Consider the following 18836-nt stretch of genomic DNA (forward strand, 5'->3'; position numbering starts at 1 on the left):
TAAGGCTTGGCTGTTTGTACGCACGGTTGCCTGATTTAGATAATCTTGATGAAGAGATTTTAGATTTTTGAGTTGGTGAGATTTAGGACTTTGAACTGTACCAAAATGGGACGAGGCCTTAGGCAGGAGTGAATGTATTTTTCATGTGGAAGAGGCATGAACTGTAGAGCCAGAGGGAAGACTGTGATAAGGAAGAAATTTAAGGGTAAAAGAATGATGATCTGAGTGGGCCTCCTCTAATCACAAGAGCCCTTTATAAGCAGAGTTTTCTCTGACTGGTAACAGAAGAGGAATTCAGAGAGATGGAAGTTTGAGAGAAATTCAACAATGCAAGGGAGGTTCTCTGTTGCTGAGATGAAGAAATCACAAGGCAAGGAGCATGGGGAGGAGGAACTAAGAGTGGTCCTGGCTTACCACTTCATTTTACTTCATTATCTTCTACCTGTGCCCAAAAGGAATATAGATTTTAAAATACTACTTCAAAGGAAAAAACTCTGCTAGGTGTCCCTCACCCCCCATCACACCCATGGGTTGGAATATTTCCAGGAGACTGAGTGGGCAGTCCCTCCACTAATCCAGCCAACAATAAAATGGGACCTCAATTCTACAACCCAAAGAAACTGGATTCTGCCAGTAATCTGGATGAGCTTGGATGCAGGTTCTTCCCCAGCACCTCCAGATAAGAGCCTAGTCTGGCTGATGCTTTGACTTTGGCCTTATGAGACCCCAAACATGAATCTAGCCAAGTTCACCTGGACTCCTGACCTATGTAACTGTGAGATAATAAATGTGTGCTGTTTTAAGCTATTAAATTTGTGGTAATTTGTTACACATAGAAAACTCATCCAGAGTTTGTTTAGGTCTACAGATTCTATTTCTGAACATGTTCCTACTCTAGCCCATTCTGAGAGCAACCCTTAGCTAGCAACAAGAGGACCAGGTACAGTTCTGGGTCCAGCCCTTCCTAGCACAAGTTTCTTCATATGAAAAATGGATGGGTCAAAGGAGAAAAGCTGTAAGAAAACACTTCTACACCATTAAGTCTTTTCAAATATCAGATGTATTACGGATCACAACATCCATGCCAATACCTGCAAAAGAGGGACCAAGACATAGCTCACCTTCCTCAGGCCAAGACTGTGCATTGCTGGAATAAAGATATGCTCCTTCTCCTCCTGTTAGAAAAGTTCCCAGAAAACACTCATCTCCCTTTAAAAACAAACAAACAAACAAACAAACAAACAAACAAACACAAAGAACAGGTGAGTCATAGCATAAAGATTCATAGAATCAAAACTCTTACCCAAGTTTGTCTACAAAAGTTGCTGAGTCAGTTTCAGATATACCCAACTTATTCCACCATCTTTGACTTTGCCCAGATCTTTGTCATGTTACTGGAATCCTTTTACTTGTGCTGATAAAAAGAATGTAAGGTCCTCTCTGAGTCTAGGCACCAAAGTTTGCAATGCCTGTTTATATTCAAATAGATTTATATCTATCAAAGTCAGCTCTTCCTGGCCGAAAGGTTTGACCTTTCAGCTCTATATGTCAATCTGAGATCTGCTTTTAATAGTACTGGAAGATTAAAAACGAAAACAAAAACACACACACAAAAAAACACTGTAAAGTCTAAATGACAGAAAGAATCCTTCTAATTGTGTACCCCCATAAAATGGTTATTTCTAGAACTCTGCTGGGAAGAATGCAAACAGGAATTGAGACAAAGAGGTACAGATCCTTTAGATTAGCCTTAAAATGAGACATTTTAAATTATCTTCATTTATTTGTTTACATTTTATTTTGATATGGTGTTAATATTAAGAATAAGACTACTTACTTTCACTGCTTGCTGGGTTTTCTCAGACAATTTTACTTCATTATCTTCTACCTGTGCCCAAAAGGAATATAGATTTTAAAATACTACTTCAAAGGAAAAAACTCTGCTAGGTGTCCCTCACCCCCCATCACACCCATGGGTTGGAATATTTCCAGGAGACTGAGTGGGCAGTCCTTCCACTAATCCAGTCTCTCCACTTTACTAATGTGAAAACTATAGGTATGGATAGATGAGCTTGCAGACAACCAGAAAGTGGCAAATCCCACACCAGAACTAAGCTTATCGGGCAGGTCCTGACCACTGGCAGAGTTGGCTGCTGGTCATCAAAGCTCAGAGCCCAAGGTTATGATGGGTTCTCTCACTGGGACCTGAGGTTCAGCTAAATGAGCCTATGATATGTGGAGAGGATATGTTAGTCTCCACTTACACTTCACTTCAGAGAAAAACAACTATTATTGGGGATGAAGGAAAGAGAACATATTAAAATATTTTGAGTGTTTGCATTTAAACATGTTCATGTTGAGATTAACTCTTGCTCTTCTCCATCCATGTCAGAATTATAGTAACAGGATATAAAGAGCTTCTAAAATGGGTACTCATTTAGGTCATTACCAGACTCACTGCTTTCTGTATTCCAAGGCACTAATATTTTAGAGCAAGTCCCACTGATGAAAATGGGACCTTTTCACACATAAGAGAGAAACTGCTGTACAAATTCAGTGGCAAACATTCTAACCACAGAAGGGAGCCACATAAACCACTCTTCACTATTTGTGTGACCCCGGACAGGTTGGTCAATTTCTAAGCCTCAGTCTCCTTATCTGTAAAATGGGGGTATTAATTTCTTCTTTCTCCAAATTTAATAGGGACCCACATAACTTAGTTCCTTCCTTTTAGAACTTTTCCAAGATTATGAGAATTAAAGAAACTAGATTTGTTTGTATAAAGAGAAAGCTGAGATAAAAAGCTTCCATTCCTGAAAGCAGCTAGTTCAGGATCTGACAAGACCCAAGGAAAAGGCTCTTCCTCAAATGCTCTCCCAGATTTCTCCCCATTTAGGTCCATTTCACCTGATGAATGATACTAACCAGCCAGGAGCGGAATCTGGGTATGGCGGCTGTCAGGACTATGGAGCTGGTTTCTGTGTTAACAGTGCCATCTGTAGGAAGACCACAGACATGCAGGTTACTGCCTACCACCTGAGCCCACCTTGCAGTCCCCAGACAGCTACACCTTTCCCCTTCTCAGCATGAGTTTGATGCCATCAGGAAATGAAAATTTCCTCATCAGGGGGCGGGGGGACTAATGAAAAGTTCCCCCATGTGATTAACTCTGTTAGTTTTTACAACAAATAGAGAGACACATTTAAATGAAGAATTCTGGGAATTAGTCCTTTTTATCTATACTTTTAATTTTTATCAAGGTAGTACAGGTGTGCACATATTAAAAATCAAACAAAACATTATCAGGCTCATCCTACCAGCCCTAGATATTATAATTTTCTAGAATTCTTTGTCAACATAATGGGTAAAAAAAGGAATCTAATTATTGTTTCAAACTGCTTTTTCTTGACTACTAGTAAGACTGTACATATTCATATATATGTATATTCATATATATGTATATGTGAGGATAATATATATGTTATACACACACACACACACACACACACACACACATATACATACACTGAGTGGCCAGATTATTATGACCACCTGACGTTTGTAGGCAAATTAGCTATAATTTCGCGCTTAAGTTGCTAGAGGGCCAGACCATTATAAATCCAGCCCATTATAAATAGGGAAGACAGTAGAAGTGATTGTTTTTTAGAAGTGATTGTTTTTTCTGAAGATATGGGTAAATAATGTGATTTAACAGCCTTTGAACGTGGGATATATTTGAACGTGAGTGGCCAGATTATTATGACCACCCCATCAGTACTTTGTTGGGCCACCTTTTGCCTTCAATACTGCGGCGATTCTTTTTGGCATTGACTCCACGAGATGTTGAAAGGTGATGCGAGGAATCTGACACCATGCCTGATGAATAGCACTGTCCAGTTCTGTGAGATTTGATGGTTGTGGAATAAGCTGCCTGATGGCTCTTTTAACTTCATCCCACAAATGCTCAATTGGATTGAGATCTGGTGATGGTGGGGGCCACCTAAGCAAGGTAAAGTCTCCCTCATGTTCTTGAAACCACTCCTGCACAATACGAGCACCGTGGTATGGCGCATTGTCTTGTTGGAAGAAGCCATCTCCATTGGGATATGCCATCAACATGACAGGATGAACTTGATCAGCAATGATACTTAGGTATGTTGTGCTATTCAGACGTTGTTCCACACGAATTAAAGGGCCCAAATCATGTCAGGAAAACATGCCCCAAACCATAACATTGCCCCCACCAGCTTGAAGGGTTGTACTCATGCATGTGGGGTGCATGCTTTCATGCTGTTTCCGCCAAATTTCACTCTGCCATCTGCATGATGCAACTGGAAACGTGATTCATCAGACCACATGACTTTTTTCCAATGCTCGACTGTCCAATCCTTGTGTTCCTGTGCGAATTGGAGACGTTTTGTCTTGGTAACTGCAGACAGCAAAGGTGTTGGAACAGGCCTTCGGCTTCCATATCCCATATGATGCAGTGTATGGTTAATTTGCCTACAAATGTCCAGGTGGTCATAATAATCTGGCCACTCATGTTCAAATATATCCCACGTTCAAAGGCTGTTAAATCGCGTTATTTACCCATATCTTCAGAAAAAAAAATCACTTCTACTGTCGTGGTAAACAACCTGCTTCCCTATTTATAATGGTCTGGCCCTCTAGCAACTTAAGCGCGAAATTATAGCTAATTTGCCTACAAACGTCAGGTGGTCATAATAATCTGGCCACTCAGTGTGTGTGTGTGTGTGTGTGTGTGTGTGTGTGTGTGTGTGTCCTATCTAATAAAAGTAATATGCAAATTAACCATCACTTCGTGACAGAGATGGCAGCTCCATAGCGGCTGGGGTGGGATGCTGGTGGCCTTGAAGGCCAGGCTGAGGGACCTCCACACCCCAGTGCACAAATTTCATGCACCAGGCCTCTAATATATATATATAAAAAAACTGTTTTGTTTTCCATTTCTGTGATCTGCCTGTTCACATTTTTTGTCTATCTACCATTGGATAGCTTGTCTTTTTCCTATTAACTCATAAGAGCGCTTCATAAATTTGTTGATTATTAATATTCTAATATTTCACTAGTTTATTGCTGGTCTTTTGACTTCACTTATGGTTTACTTTGCCTCCCACCAAAAGCTCAAGCTCTGCTTTCCAGTAACCATATACACTTACCCTTTTCTTTAACCAAGATCTGAGATGTCAAAAATGATTCTGAGAAGACCACAGATCCTAAGCTCCCCCTTCCTCCCAGCAAATCAGGAATGTCATAGACAGTCATACAAGCCTGTATCAAATTAGAAAATAGAGTTATACCAGTTGTCAGTCTTAAACCTTCAAGGAGAGACCCATATGAAACAGACTACAAAATACTGCTTTCAGGTACATTTCAAAAGAAAACCGCAGAGTTTCTAAGAAAAACTCAAGTTATCTGGAAATATGTCTCAGAACTGGGAGATGACTTAAAACACAGGCTTCCCTGCAACTGCTGCTGCTTCTTTTAAAGATTTTTAATTGATTTTTAGAGAGGTAGGAAGGGAGAGAGAGAGAGAAACATAGACCAGTTACCTCCTCTATACCCTCTACTGGGAATCGAGCCAGCAACCTTTTGGTGCACAGGACTACGCTTAACCAACTAAGCCACACTGGGCAGGGCCAATTGCTTCTTGATCAGAGACACCCTAGGGTTAGAAGAGTATCTTTATGTTTCTATAAATTCCCTCACATTGCTTATCCTCCTTAAGAGGCAAAATAACAGTCTTTCTTCTTTCTTTTTTAAAAAAAATATTTTTATTGATTTCAGAGAGGAAGGGAGAGGGAGAGAGAGATAGAAACATCAATGATGAGAGAGAATCACTGATCGGCTGCCTCCTGCATATCTCCTACTGGGGATCGAGCCCGCAATCCAGGCATATGCTCTTGACAGAAATCAAACCCGGGACCTGTCAGTCTGTAGGCCAACACTCTATCCACTGAGTCAAGCAGGCTAAGGCACAGCCTTCCTTCCTCTTCTTCTTCTTCTTTTTTACAGCCTTCCTTCTTAACTGTGACTAGTCCCCAGCCATTTAGAGTTGGAAGTGTTTCTGGTAGGCTTCTATACACTTACAAACTCATAAAATCCCAGCACGTCTACACTTTTATCAATTCCTTCTTTGGTGTAAGTTCAAATTCTGAACAGGTCTGGAAGGTCATTCATTTGGTATTTATACATGTCTTCATGGATATTTTGGGGTACATGTCAACACCTGCAAATGCGAACTTCAGAACCCAGAAAACAAAAAGACAGCCATTCAAGCTTTTACAGGAAGACAAATAAAAACAAGAGGCTTCAGTAGGCTGGAAAAAAAAAACACTGGAGCAACTCAGAGAAGCTCCTGAATGGCTGGTAACAAAGCCCCGATTACCACTTAAAACTAGTGAAAACGGCACAATTCTGGGGGGAATCTAGCAGAAATGCAGAAAATGGTATGAGCCAGGGTCTGGGTGAAGGACATGAAATGGTCCCCTCATGGCCAACGTGGTTGAATGGCCAGGGGCAGAGCTCCTGAAGCCAGAGTCTGTTTCACACATTGTTGTGCTGGCCTGGGACCTGTTCCACCCTCAGGACAGAGACAAAAGACCGAGGGGTCTTGAAGGAATTGCTAGATTTTAAAATAAAAAAAGATGGCTGAAGAGTTGAAAAGAAGAAAACCATAATTAAAGCCAGAGTCCTCATTTTTTATGTTGTCATGATAGAAGGATGTACATAAGGCACAGGTAGGCTTTTATATTTTACTTAACTTTCTCATTAGGCTCGACAGTGAGAAGGTTTATCTAAATCTGTTTCAAAGAACTTTGAACATCTGAAGACACAGAAGCTTCCTGGGCTACATGGTCCCTCTTAAGTGACAATGTAACCTCACTTCTTTGGGTTTCAGATCTATCAGGATGACAAATTCTGTGGATTCCCCATCCCTCTCTTTCATATTTGGTTTCTGGTAGTGAGGAAGGGGAGAAAGAACATTAAAAAGAATACATGTAACAAAATTTAAAAAATAAATTACTAGAAAGAATACATGTATTTGTTAGACACTATGTACTTTGAAGCATGTGGCGTGTGGAAAGAAAAAGATGTAAAACACAGTCCCTATCTTCAGGAAACTTTATAATGTATAGTTGGAGAGACAAGAGCATTCTTATACAAAAGACATCATATGTTAATACAGAATTACTCCCTGATATATGTAGCACAAACTCTAAGTAATACAGAAATACAGCACTTATAGGAAGAATCAATAGGAAAGCTTGGAGAGGAGGCAGAACTTCCTCCCAGCCTGGAAGGGAGGACAGGATTTGGACGGAAAGCACCAACTTCCCATCTCTTCTTTCCTATTTCATTAGCTGCTGTGGAAAGCACACTGAACATAACAGTATGATTCTACTGGACTTCTAACCACCTGTTCCTGTGCAAAGCATCTTCCAGAGCCTTGCACCAGTCTAAAAGAGAAGTCAAGGAGTTTAAAGTCTAGCAAGGAGATAAAGTACTATCACCCAAATATCAGAAAGCATTTTCCAGCATCCTGATGATGTCATGAAAAAGTCTCAATTAGTTCTAAAAGAACATTGACACAAAATGTTGACATGTACAAAGGAGCAGCTACACTTTAAAAACAGAAATTACTGGCAACTTTAAAAAATTACCCTTGTTGTACTACTCTCTGTAGATGAGATAACACTACTGTGTTTCTCCTGGTGATAGTGGTGGGCGTGCATTTACATAAACTCATCCACAGCTGCCCACCTAGTTCCAGGTGACCAAAAAGCTCATTGGAATTAAGGTTCAAGCAGTAGCTGTAGAACAGACTCAAGGTATAACTTGTACCCATATGTATTACAACCAGAATCTTGGCTGCATGTCCACCATCCTCTCATGAATTGCTTGCCAATCTTCTCATCAGGATGCACTGGGGTAAATGGAGGACTTAGCCTGTAACTGGGAGCAACTAGTCTAGAAACTTTGGCTCCCCTAGGCCACAGCAGCCCAGCCAAGGACCAATATTTTTGTATCATTAAACCATTCCCCTGGCCTATCAGTGTGCCCCCAGCACATGGGTAGGAAAGCTCTGCTCTGACCCTCTCACTTCTCTAGAGAGTCAGGACCCTGGTTTCTTTGTTTGTTCTTGTTTCATTTCACAGGCCCCTGTTAAGGGTATTAACACAGGCCTTGGAACAGTTTGAAGCCAATGAAAACTCCTCGGTCTATGTTGAGGCAGGTTTGTTCTCAGCTCACATTTCCACCTGAGGGCAGAACAATCTCAGCCAATTGGAGGAAGCCTTCCGGACCTTAGGAAGTCTTAGCCCCTAGCTCAAACTCTGGACCCGAGGGAACCTAGGTATGGGAGGGTGGACGTGGTGGGCCAGGCACAGCTGCCTGGGCACCCTCAGAAAGCACAGACTCACCACTGCGGCAGCTGGAACAGTTCTGAGAGTAGAACAGTTTCCTCAGGGAAGGGATGGGCTGCCTAAGACTCCCACCCACTTCTACCTCACCCCTTGTAGATGTCCCTCTCTAGACCATTCCCGGCCAGCTGACCTGTTAGAGCTCTTACCGTCTTCACAAAGTATAAGCTATCTTCACTGTCCAGAGGCACGATTCTAGAAAAGGAAAGAAATGGGAGAGACACTGAACATTTACAATGCTCTCTTTTTTTCAACTTAGCAGCAACCTACAGACCCAGATTTTTCTCAGGGATTTTCAAAAACACTGGGTTACATATATGCACAATTAGAATGTAGGCCACTTGGAGAGAAATGGGTCCATCCCAGCCTCCATCCCTCAGTGTTTCAGTAGGAAGCACTCAGGGCACAGGGTCTCAGCTGACCACAGCCAGCCCCGGGCCTAACCCTGGAGTGATGCCACTGCCAGGTGTGGAACTGTGAGAAGAAAACCCACAACAGCAGTCACAAGTTAGCCTTTATTCTCTTTTTGCTTCTAAAACTTGCCCAAATAGGGATGCACCACAAACATATACTTACCTTCCCTGATTATTCACAGCATGTATATGAAAAGCCATCTTGGAGCTGTAGACCCAAAACAAAACAAAACAAGTCAGTAGGCTCTTGCTGACCCCTGGGCTGGAGCCCACCCCAGACACCAGCTGCTGCAGTGCACCTGTGCAGGGCCCTCCCAGCACAATGGCCAAGTGTGGGGCCAGCATCTAACTCCTGTCATGGCCCTGCCTCTGTGAAGATTCTCAGGGCTGTCTTGGATGGAGCAGGAGAGAACCATGTGACAGGACTGTTGTCCACTGCAGTCTGTGAGTGACCTTCTACTGACCTGAGGGCTCCTGCCATGCTGTCCTGAACCTCCTCCTCTTTCACCACTTTTGGGTCAAGATGCCATCCCTGCTTGGTGTCTAAGCAAAGGCCAGGTCCCATGTTCCTCTCAGGAGATGATTTGCATTTCACTGAGGACCCTTGAACCTGATGCAGTTCGAGGATCCTCGGTGAAATGACCTTGTGGAGGGAAGGGAGTGGGGCTCTAAGGGACTGGCCCTGGAAGACTCTCCTCCCATTGCCTGGTGTTCTCTCCTTGTTCCTTCTCCAGATAGAGTGGTACACTCAGGCCTAGAGATTGAGAGGTGGCCTGGCCTGGAAAGGCTGAGTGACTTAGGCAAGGCCCTGAGGAAAGGAGGAATGGAATGACTATGTTAGCCACGTTGATGATACAGAGAAGGCTCCACTGCAACAGCAGCTAAAATGTACACACCCAATCACACTGAAGATGAGGAAACAGATGCACAGAGCTCCTTATATTGTCCAAGCCCACACAGCTGGAAAGCAAATGAGCTTCCTCAAACGTAGGCTACCAGGAAAAGGTAGTCCAGGCCAGTGCAAGGCCTTAAGGGAACAAACTTCCTGTCTCCCTTCCCTCTCATGGCCAGAGTTATAAGACTCAGAGGACCAGAGAAAAGGAGACCTGAATAAGCCTAAAACCTTGCACCAAAGGACCTGGTTCTTTCTTCCACTCCTGGAAGTGCAGAAATAGAATTTTTCTTGTCAGATCAATTGACTGACTTATCTTTCTTTCTTTCTTTTTTTAAAAAATATATTTTATTGATTTTTTACAGAGAGGAAGGGAGAGGGATAGGGAGTTAGAAACATCGATGAGAGAGAAACATCGATCAGCTGCCTCCTGCACACCCCCTACTGGGGATGTGCCCGCAACCAAGGTACATGCCCTTGACCGGAATCGAACCTGGGACCTTTCAGTCCGTAGGCCGACACTCTATCCACTGAGCCAAGCCGGTTACGGCGACTTATCTTTCTTAGTGTTCCTTCTCACTACCCAGGACTCTAGATGTAAGAAAATGCAAGGCATGCCCTGGCTGGGAGGCTCAGTTGGTTGAAGCGTTGTCCTGTACACCAAAAGGTTGTGGGTTCAATTCCCAGTCAGGGCACGTACGGGAGGCAACTGATCGATGCTTCTCTCTCACATCAATGTTTCTCTCTCCCTCTTCCTCTCTTTAAAAAAAATCAAATAAAAACATATCCTCAGGTAAGGATTAAAAAAAAATTTTTTTAAAGAAAATGTGAGACATGTATGGAGCTGAGGCACCACAGGGCACATATCAAAAGTGTTCTTAAAGAAACTCCCCAATATCAGTGTCTTTTGATTCCTTTGTTAGAAGTGTACTTAGATGGCCGTGGCCAGTATTGCTCAGTGGCTGGGTATTTTCCCATATACCAAAAGATTGCTGGTTCGATTCCCAGTCAGGGTACATGCCTGGGATGTGGGCTCGATCCCTGGTAGGGGGCATGCAGAAGGCAGCTGACTGATGTATCTCCCTCTCCTTTCCTCTCTCAAAATCAATAAAAAAGGTTTTTTTTAAAAAAGTGTTCCTCATATGGGACAGTGGGTTAAGCTGACTGAGCTATACATAGATCCAATGTGATGTGCCAGGAGATGTGTGATGGAAGACTGCCAAGGAAGCCAAATTCCCAGAGTGTCTAGATCCCGGGACATAGCCAGGCTCAGGGTTTCTACATCTGAGAGGTAGATAAAGCAGTGAGTGTCTTCACATGCCCAGGACCCTGACCCTAACATACCTCACCACTCCTGTTCCCAGCTTTACCTTTCTAACCTCTGAACTAGGTTTGTCATGTCTCCAATGGTTCCAGTACTGATCTGCCTCCTATTCCAGTGTCAGGACATGCTTTCTCATGTAGTTCCTCCTTCTTTGGCTTCTTGGCCTCTCAAAGCTCTGATCACTCCTTCGGGTCTTTATAACACAGACATTTAAAAAAATTCCTTATAGAAAGTATCAGCCTTGCTTACCGTAGGGCTGCCTTAAACTGCATCAACTCAAAGGAATCTAACTTAGATCCCATGGTCTGCTCAGCTACTTCCTTGGCCTATAAAATCAATAAAAACCAGAAACAATTAGCTCTCACAGCAGGAAAACATAGACATCACTGAAAGAAAGAGCCCTTCTAACATTTGGCCAGGACAAGGCTGTGCCCCTCCCATCTACGTGACTATTTTATAAACATCAATAGATTAAAGTAAAACACCATGTTAGGGGGAACTGGTGTCAGCTTTCTTCAGGCTGGGTTCACAGGAAACACTCCATTCAGGCAGGTGGGCACTGGAACCTGAACTCCTGGGGAGCTGTAATCAGCTGAGATGGTGCCATTGTGAGGTCTGGAAATGTGCTTTTTCTCCCCTCTCCCCTGGCCCTAGGGGAGGGATTCCTGCCCTCAGAGATTCTGTGCCCAACGCTAAGAAGATTCAAATACCTAGAGTTACAAAAGATTAGTTAAAAAACAAAGGTGTGAGAACTGAGGTCTGCACCAAACCCAAGTCAGTACGAGGGATTCAAGTTGACTGAGGAGGGAGATGGCAAGGAGCTGGTGACTATGCTACAGTCTCTCTGCTATCTACATCATACACAACCTTTCCAAGGTCAAATGGCTTCTTTCAGGAAAGGTCCTATTGGCATTGGGAGGCATCAAGCCGACTCTTCTCATCTCCTGACTGGGTCAGATATAGGAATCCAACTCAGCAGGGCAGGTTAACCGCAAAACAGCAAGGAAGATAACGGTCAGAGCACGAGAGCACGTGTGCTTGTCTAGGAAAGGCAAGTCAGATTTTCTAATCTTTAGTTACACTGAATTATAGGAAATTAAACTATGTAGCTCAAAATAAACTTACCTAATTTTATTAAAATTCACAGTAGAATAAGATTATATATATACTTTTAAAAAAACTTTAAAAAACTATTAAACTATTAAGTAAAGTAATATGCTATAGAATGGTTTTTCTTTAACACAACCAGATATCTACAAAGAAGTGATTAGTTGTCATTCATGACAAGGGCAGCTTGGTCAAGGCAGTGCAGGCAGCACAAGCTCAGCACTTTCAACGCGTCTCTGTCTGGTGCCAGCTCCACAGAGGCCCAAGCTCACACAAAACCGAGTACTACAAAGTGTCCAAAACCAAACTGAACGACGCCCACCCAGATGGATAGGAAGTCTCACATTAAAATAACTTCTAAGGAAAGAGAAATATGGTATTTAAATTACCTTTGTTAGACTGGAAGTTTTAGCATAACATGCAATGCCAGCCAAAACAGCCTCAATAACAGCAGCATATACCTGTGACAAGAGCCTACTTTTAAAACAAAAAAACATGGGTTAACTAACAGCATTACAAGGTTTCATCAAAAGCTGCATGCACAAAAATGACATTCCCTAAGGGACTGATTTTTAAACAGAATGAGAAGTGAAAAATTGGAACCCACTGGTTTCTAAACCTTTTAAAAGCCATGTGCCCCATCTGATTTATACTTTTCTCTGTTAAATTATAAGAAAAGCCAGCTGTCATTAATTTTGCTCAAAACACCAACTTTTCCTGTTTGTAACTAACAGAAGAAAAGTATGTGGGCTCCATGACCCCTCCACTTGCAGGAGCAGCTGCCCAAGGACCCTGAATCCCTTCAGTGTAATGATCCAGACTTGCTGCTTTTCCAGGGACCAACTGCACCACACTGCATGTCCTCTCCCCAGGATTGCTAAAGGCTGGCTGCTACTGGAACCTCAGGGTGGGAGACCTCAGGGGGCAAGAGAGGTTGTTCTGGGGAGAAGATGAGCTCCACTTCAATTCAAATGAACAGTTACAGACCACTTTCTAGGCAGCTTACCTGATCTAGAAACTACAGAATGCTTCTGAGGGGGAGCAGTCCCTACCTAAAGCACCCCTTCACCAATCTTGCTCTTTCTTTGATTTCTCACTTCCCAAAGTCTTTGCCAGACTTGGACTGCTACCAATGTCCCCAGAAAATGTAAGTCTGGCTGTCTTTAGGCAGGGTTTCTCAATCTCAGCATTTTGGGACAGATAATTCTCCAGACACTGCCAAACGTCCTGGTGGGGCGGGGGGCTGGTGGGAGTGATACAGTTAAATTGTCCCTGGTTGAGAGCCACTGCTTCAGAGGAAGGAGACCCAGAATCTCATTAGGATAATTACAGAGAAAAGAGGCTCATCCTCAAGGCCCTGAAAGGCAAGGGAGGTGGCTAGCAAAGAAGTTACAAGGCCTTCCCTAAGAATATGTCTATTTTTAAGCCTTTGAAACAGGTAAAGGAAGGCGACAGGAGTTTGAAAGGAGGAATGAACACAGAAATGATCTGGTCTAATGCTCTCATCTTACAGAAGAAGCAAGTAGGCCTTTGGAGGTGGAATAAGTTGTCCTAGGACACAGAAAGTTAATGACAGATGCAGATGCTCTCAGCCTGGTGCTTTCCCACATGCCATCTCACACTGCCAATTTCCTCCATGGCTCCTTCACCACGCCTCCACATTGTAGGTAAGAGATTTGAGTTGGGTAGAAGGAAAAGGGACAGAAAAAGTACACATAACAAAGTGACGGCTCCAAGAGTCATATCCTGACGACTGTGGTGAGGTGACGTCAGAGGGGTATGTCCTGGTAGGAAGGGGTCCAGTAGGGATACTGCCATGAACTTGGCCACTTCTAGGGAAAACCAGAATCCTCCACACTTCAACACTAAGGATGAAGCTTTATAGAGGCCAACACCAAAGATATAGAAAGATGACCTTCCTCCCTCTCCAACCCAGCTTGATTCAATCATCATTCAGTACTAACATTGATCAGGCCTCCCCCTGTTTGGCCCTCAGACAAAAGCTCAATACAAAGCCACTGAACTACTAACATGGCCTGGATGGGAGGTCTGGGACCCATGACAAGGGAAGGGCCTGCTCTGTGCCTGGATCATGCTGCTGTTGCCATTATTGGGACGCCACAAGGCCCAAGTTCCACCAGTCCCCTGATGTGCGCCCAAGCACCCCTCGATACCTGTCCATGAAGCTGGGTATCAATGGATATGGATTAGGCGAAATGTCTAAGAGTCCAGAATGAGGACCCAGTGCAATAGCTAAGTACAGCTGGCACAGAAGCACAAGCAGATACAAAGCAAGACTATACATACCCACCAACCTATCAGAATGTGGTTGACTTATTGATAAAGAAAAACCCCACACACAAAAAAATGCACAAACACCATAATTACCACTATACAAAACCTAAATGTATAATTTTTTAAAAATCCAGAAAAAGATACATTAAGATACTATTGTGTAGTGACAAAAAGGAAAAATTATGGAGGATCTTATTTTCTTTTTTCCAAATTTTCTGTAGTGTGATTATATTACCTTCTAAAAAGAAGAGACACCAGATCTTTTTCTCTCTCTTCACATGATCAGAGGAAAGGCCACGTGATAAAGCAACTCAAGAAGAGAGGCCTCACCAGAAACCAACCCAGTTGGCTCCTGAATCTTGGACTTCCAGCCTCCAGAATTGTGAGAAAACAAGTTCTGTGTGTTCAAGCCACCCAATCTGTGATGTTTTGTTATGGCAGCCCAAGTAGACTAATACAAGAATTATGAGTTAATTTCCCGTTTTTGATTTCCTACTATATGTGTGTGTGGCGGGGGGGGGGGAAGTCAACACTAGGACCTTTCTAAGGCTGCATAGCCTGAGTTCAGACTTGAATTCTGTTTCGTAAATCTAAGTGTCAAACCCAGAGTAAACACTTCTCAGACCAGAGGGGGTTTCATATAGATTCTCCCAATGGGTTTCAGGATGTTTTATTTTTAGGAAAGCCCCAATAAAAAAATGCACCATGCAGAAAACATATTAAGAAGAGTTATGCCGGCCCTGACCAGTTTGGCTCAGCGGATAGAGCGTCGGCCTGTGGACTCAAGGGTCCCGGGTTCGATTCCGGTCAAGGGCATGTACCTTGGTTGCAGGCACATCCCCAGTGGGGAGTGTGCAGGAGGCAGCTGATCGATGTTCCTCTCTCATCGATGCTTCTAACTCTCTATCCCTCTCCCTTCCTCTCTGTAAAAAAAAAAAAAGAAGAGTTATGCCATTTAAATGCATAGATGTGCAGGTAGAAAGCCTCTGAGTTTTGGAGAGCAGCAGCAGATGGCAAAGTTGGCAGGGTCTCCAGCCTACACTCCCAGCTGATAGGGGCTGGGTACCTCCGGGGAAATTATACAGCTCTGCTCACCTCATAAAGCAGATGTCCTACCCACTGCTGATCTCAAAAGGAGGTAGACAGGACAGTCCAACTTCTGAGTAACTCAACTTTGAAAAATAAAAAATAAAATAGAAATGAAGACTTACATTTGTTCAGTTTTCTTGGGCAGCTTGTTGTCATCACCTGTGAAAGAGGATCTAATAAGAATGGGATAAGATCACAGGAGATGAAAACATTTCACAAGGAAGCTAGAATTTCTTAATTTAATTCAAAAGAGATGTCAAGGACTACTTTTCCCCCCTTTAAGTTAAATATTGTATGAGCAGAAACGACGGCGAAACCTAGCTTTTCTCAGTATCCTCCTGGACTTCACTCCAGACAATGACTTTGACAGCCCATTCAGCATCACTACTAAACCCCAAAGAAGATACAGAATCTTAGGCTCTGGAAATTTTTTTGCTTTTATTTTAATTTTTTAAAAGTAGAAGGTATAAGTAAGAGGTTCAGTTCTGCCTATTAATTTCCTTAATTATCCGACCTAAGTCATGCTTCTTTCAGAGTTTCCTGGCTCATATAACAACATCAAGGAGAAAACCTGGTTTCTGATGTACTGTGGAGCAGTGCTGAGGTCCTCATTAATTCTAGAGCAGTGGTTCCCAACCTTTTTTTGGCCATGCCCCACTGAAGCATGTCTAAAATCCTGATGCCCCCTGTGACATATAATTCTTATTAGAACTCCTATTCACGTGGAGGAAGCCTAAAAGCCGATTAACTTGGTCTATACAAGCTTCCAAAGAACATGGCATCCATGAAAGAGAAAAATAAAAGAACGAAAGGACAGGTGTAGTACTGAGGAAGAAATCACTAAGGAATTGATTAAAAAAATAATAATATGAAATGATATGACAAAATAGCAAATAAAGTTCCAAACATATAATAAAGAACTGAAATGCCACAATATATGTCACAATATATATTTATATACTGTATATGAGGCCCCTAGAACCATAAGAAATGCAAAAAATTCATGTTAATAACTCATCCTTGAATTTCCCCCCTTAAAAATCAAATTGCTCCCCCTGTGGGGCATGTGCCCCATGTTGGGAACCACTGTTCTAGAGGTTCTTCTCATTGTCTTTTTGGATATCTACAGCTTCTGGTTACCCCAGAAAGATGGGCAGCCCTAGTCAGCTTTCTGGATGGACCCACAACATGGATCCCTTGCTTCTGTCAATGTTCTTAGATCCTGGGTATCTTTCCACCATGGTCTTTCTTCACTTTCCTCATAAAAAGAGCTAGGTGGGCACCTGGCTGAGTCATCCAAACTCCCAATGCAGCCCACACCTCCTGTTACCTCCACCTAGGACTTACTCATCTTTGCCTTTTCTCTGACACTGAGCACCTGGTCTTACACATGGTTAGACCTGATATATGTTGAGTTAATAGTTTTTTCTCCTGAAATACATCCTGCAAGAAATGTGTTAAGCACATCAACCCTCCATTTGCAATCAGAGAGAGAGTTTGGAGGGCTACAAATTGGGCATCATGAGCTTCTGAGCAAAGCAGTAAATCATGAGTCCACTTCTGGTTCATGGGAGGAACTATTCATTAAGTTGATGAGAAGACAACTTATATGCACTTACCCAAGTAAGGAACATGAGTAGCTCCAAAAAAGTATGTTCTTGAACAAGCAAGGGGTCCCTTTGGTGAGACGCACTGTACCACCTGGATGTCAGAAAAAAGTAAAAGTAAAAAAGGAGCAGGGATTTAGGTGTGTATGACTAGAGAAACAAAAAGTGTATTAGTTAATGGCAATCATTTTTATTTGATCAACAGCTGATTTATTTTTTTAAAGGCAAAGGGGAAAAGATCACCTTTAAACGTTGTTTTTCCAAGGTACCTTGTGTGAGTGTGTGTCTTTTTTTAACCTTAGCAATATTCTGAGGTGGCTATAGGGTACTCAGTCAGCCCGTGGTGCTAATGAATTCACAACTTAGAAGAAGAAGAAGAAAAAATGGCCAGACATGGCGTATCAGGTAGCAGGAACTGAGGTAAATAGGCTTTAATGTAAGGATTTATGTTGATCTGACAGGGAGTTGGGTTGTTGTGTTTAATGTTTTCTATAGCTGCAGTTGCCAGGGGCTTCAAGTTCCTCTAGTGTCATTGTATTTGTCTTCCCTGTTGTCTTTGGGTTTCCATAAGAACGCCTCCTTAGACAGTGTGCACCCTCCCTTTACAAAGCAGCAAGATCCTGAGAGCATGCCCATTCATGTGGCCTTGTCCCCTACTGGCTTGGAGACATATCTGGAGTCTCAGCCCAGAGGTAATTGGGTCTCATGTTCTCCAAATTCTAATTTAAAAATAATAGTGCCTACTTCCCAGCTTTCTTGATTGTCAGAAATATTCTGAAAATATTTAAAATTCCATTATAATAGCACAGATTTATAATCATTAGAGTCTCACATTTCAGTCTGCTTCCCTTAAAAGAACGTAGCTGACAATATACCATCAAAGGCAAATATCTCATCATTCAGATCTTCTCCCAAAGGTCACACTCTCCAGTTATGGTCATCATAGTACCATGCTCTTTTTCCTTTCATAGCACCAAGCAGTGTTTGTAATTATATATTTCTTTTTTAAAATATATTTTTTTATTGATTTCAGAGAGGAAGAGAGAGGGAGAGAGATAGAAACATCAGTGATGAGAGAGAATCACCGATTGGCTGCCTCTTGCACACCCTCTACTGGGGATCGAGCCCACAACCTGGGCATGTGCCCTTGACCAGAATCAAACCCTTCAGTCCGCAGGCCACGGCTCTATCCACTGAGTCAAACCAGCTAGGGCTGTAATTATATATTTCTTTGTGAGGTTGCTTGTCTAATGTCTTCTTTCTCCACCACACTATACATTCCATGAGGACAGAGACCATGTCTGTTTTATTTTTTAACCATGTATCTCTTATTATTCATATGTTCTCAATAAATATTGAATGACGAAAGGTTATTTTTAAAACATAGTTCTTCTATGGGCCAAATGTTTGTGTCCCCATAAATTCATATGTTAAAATTCTCACCCCCAAAGTGATGGTATTAGGAAGCAGGACGTAGGGGAGGTAATTAGCTCCTAAGAATGGATCCCTCATTAAAGGGATTATAGAAGAGGCTCTTATAAAAGAGGTTCCAGAGAGATTCCTAGCCTTTTCTACCATGTGAGGTTACAGATCAACAACAGCCATCTATGAGAAAGTGGGTCCTCACCAGACACTGAATCTGCCAGCACCATGATCAAAGACGTC

General features: G+C 42.6%; 1 protein-coding gene across 2 annotated transcripts in view; it reads right to left on the bottom strand.

Moving 5' to 3' along the window:
- CUNH20orf194 (chromosome unknown C20orf194 homolog) overlaps positions 1 to 18836 on the bottom strand; it is a 127961-nt gene that overhangs the window by 50231 nt on the left and 58894 nt on the right. The window contains exons 11-20 of one of the 2 annotated variants that reach the window (XM_023760281.1): positions 17184 to 17265; positions 15687 to 15723; positions 12570 to 12654; positions 11323 to 11399; positions 9021 to 9065; positions 8594 to 8639; positions 5181 to 5292; positions 2926 to 2996; positions 1838 to 1888; positions 1122 to 1209 (exon numbers count right to left, since the gene is read on the bottom strand). In XM_023760281.1, coding sequence (XP_023616049.1) covers positions 1122 to 1209; positions 1838 to 1888; positions 2926 to 2996; positions 5181 to 5292; positions 8594 to 8639; positions 9021 to 9065; positions 11323 to 11399; positions 12570 to 12654; positions 15687 to 15723; positions 17184 to 17265 — 694 coding nt within the window. Of the gene's footprint in view, positions 1 to 1121; positions 1210 to 1837; positions 1889 to 2925; positions 2997 to 5180; positions 5293 to 8593; positions 8640 to 9020; positions 9066 to 11322; positions 11400 to 12569; positions 12658 to 15686; positions 15724 to 17183; positions 17266 to 18836 lie in introns of both variants that reach the window. The other variant, XM_006096411.3, reaches the window with a different exon arrangement.

Source organism: Myotis lucifugus, unplaced genomic scaffold (genome assembly GCF_000147115.1).
Source record: "Myotis lucifugus unplaced genomic scaffold, Myoluc2.0 scaffold_178, whole genome shotgun sequence".
Classification (NCBI taxonomy): Eukaryota; Metazoa; Chordata; class Mammalia; order Chiroptera; family Vespertilionidae; genus Myotis; species Myotis lucifugus.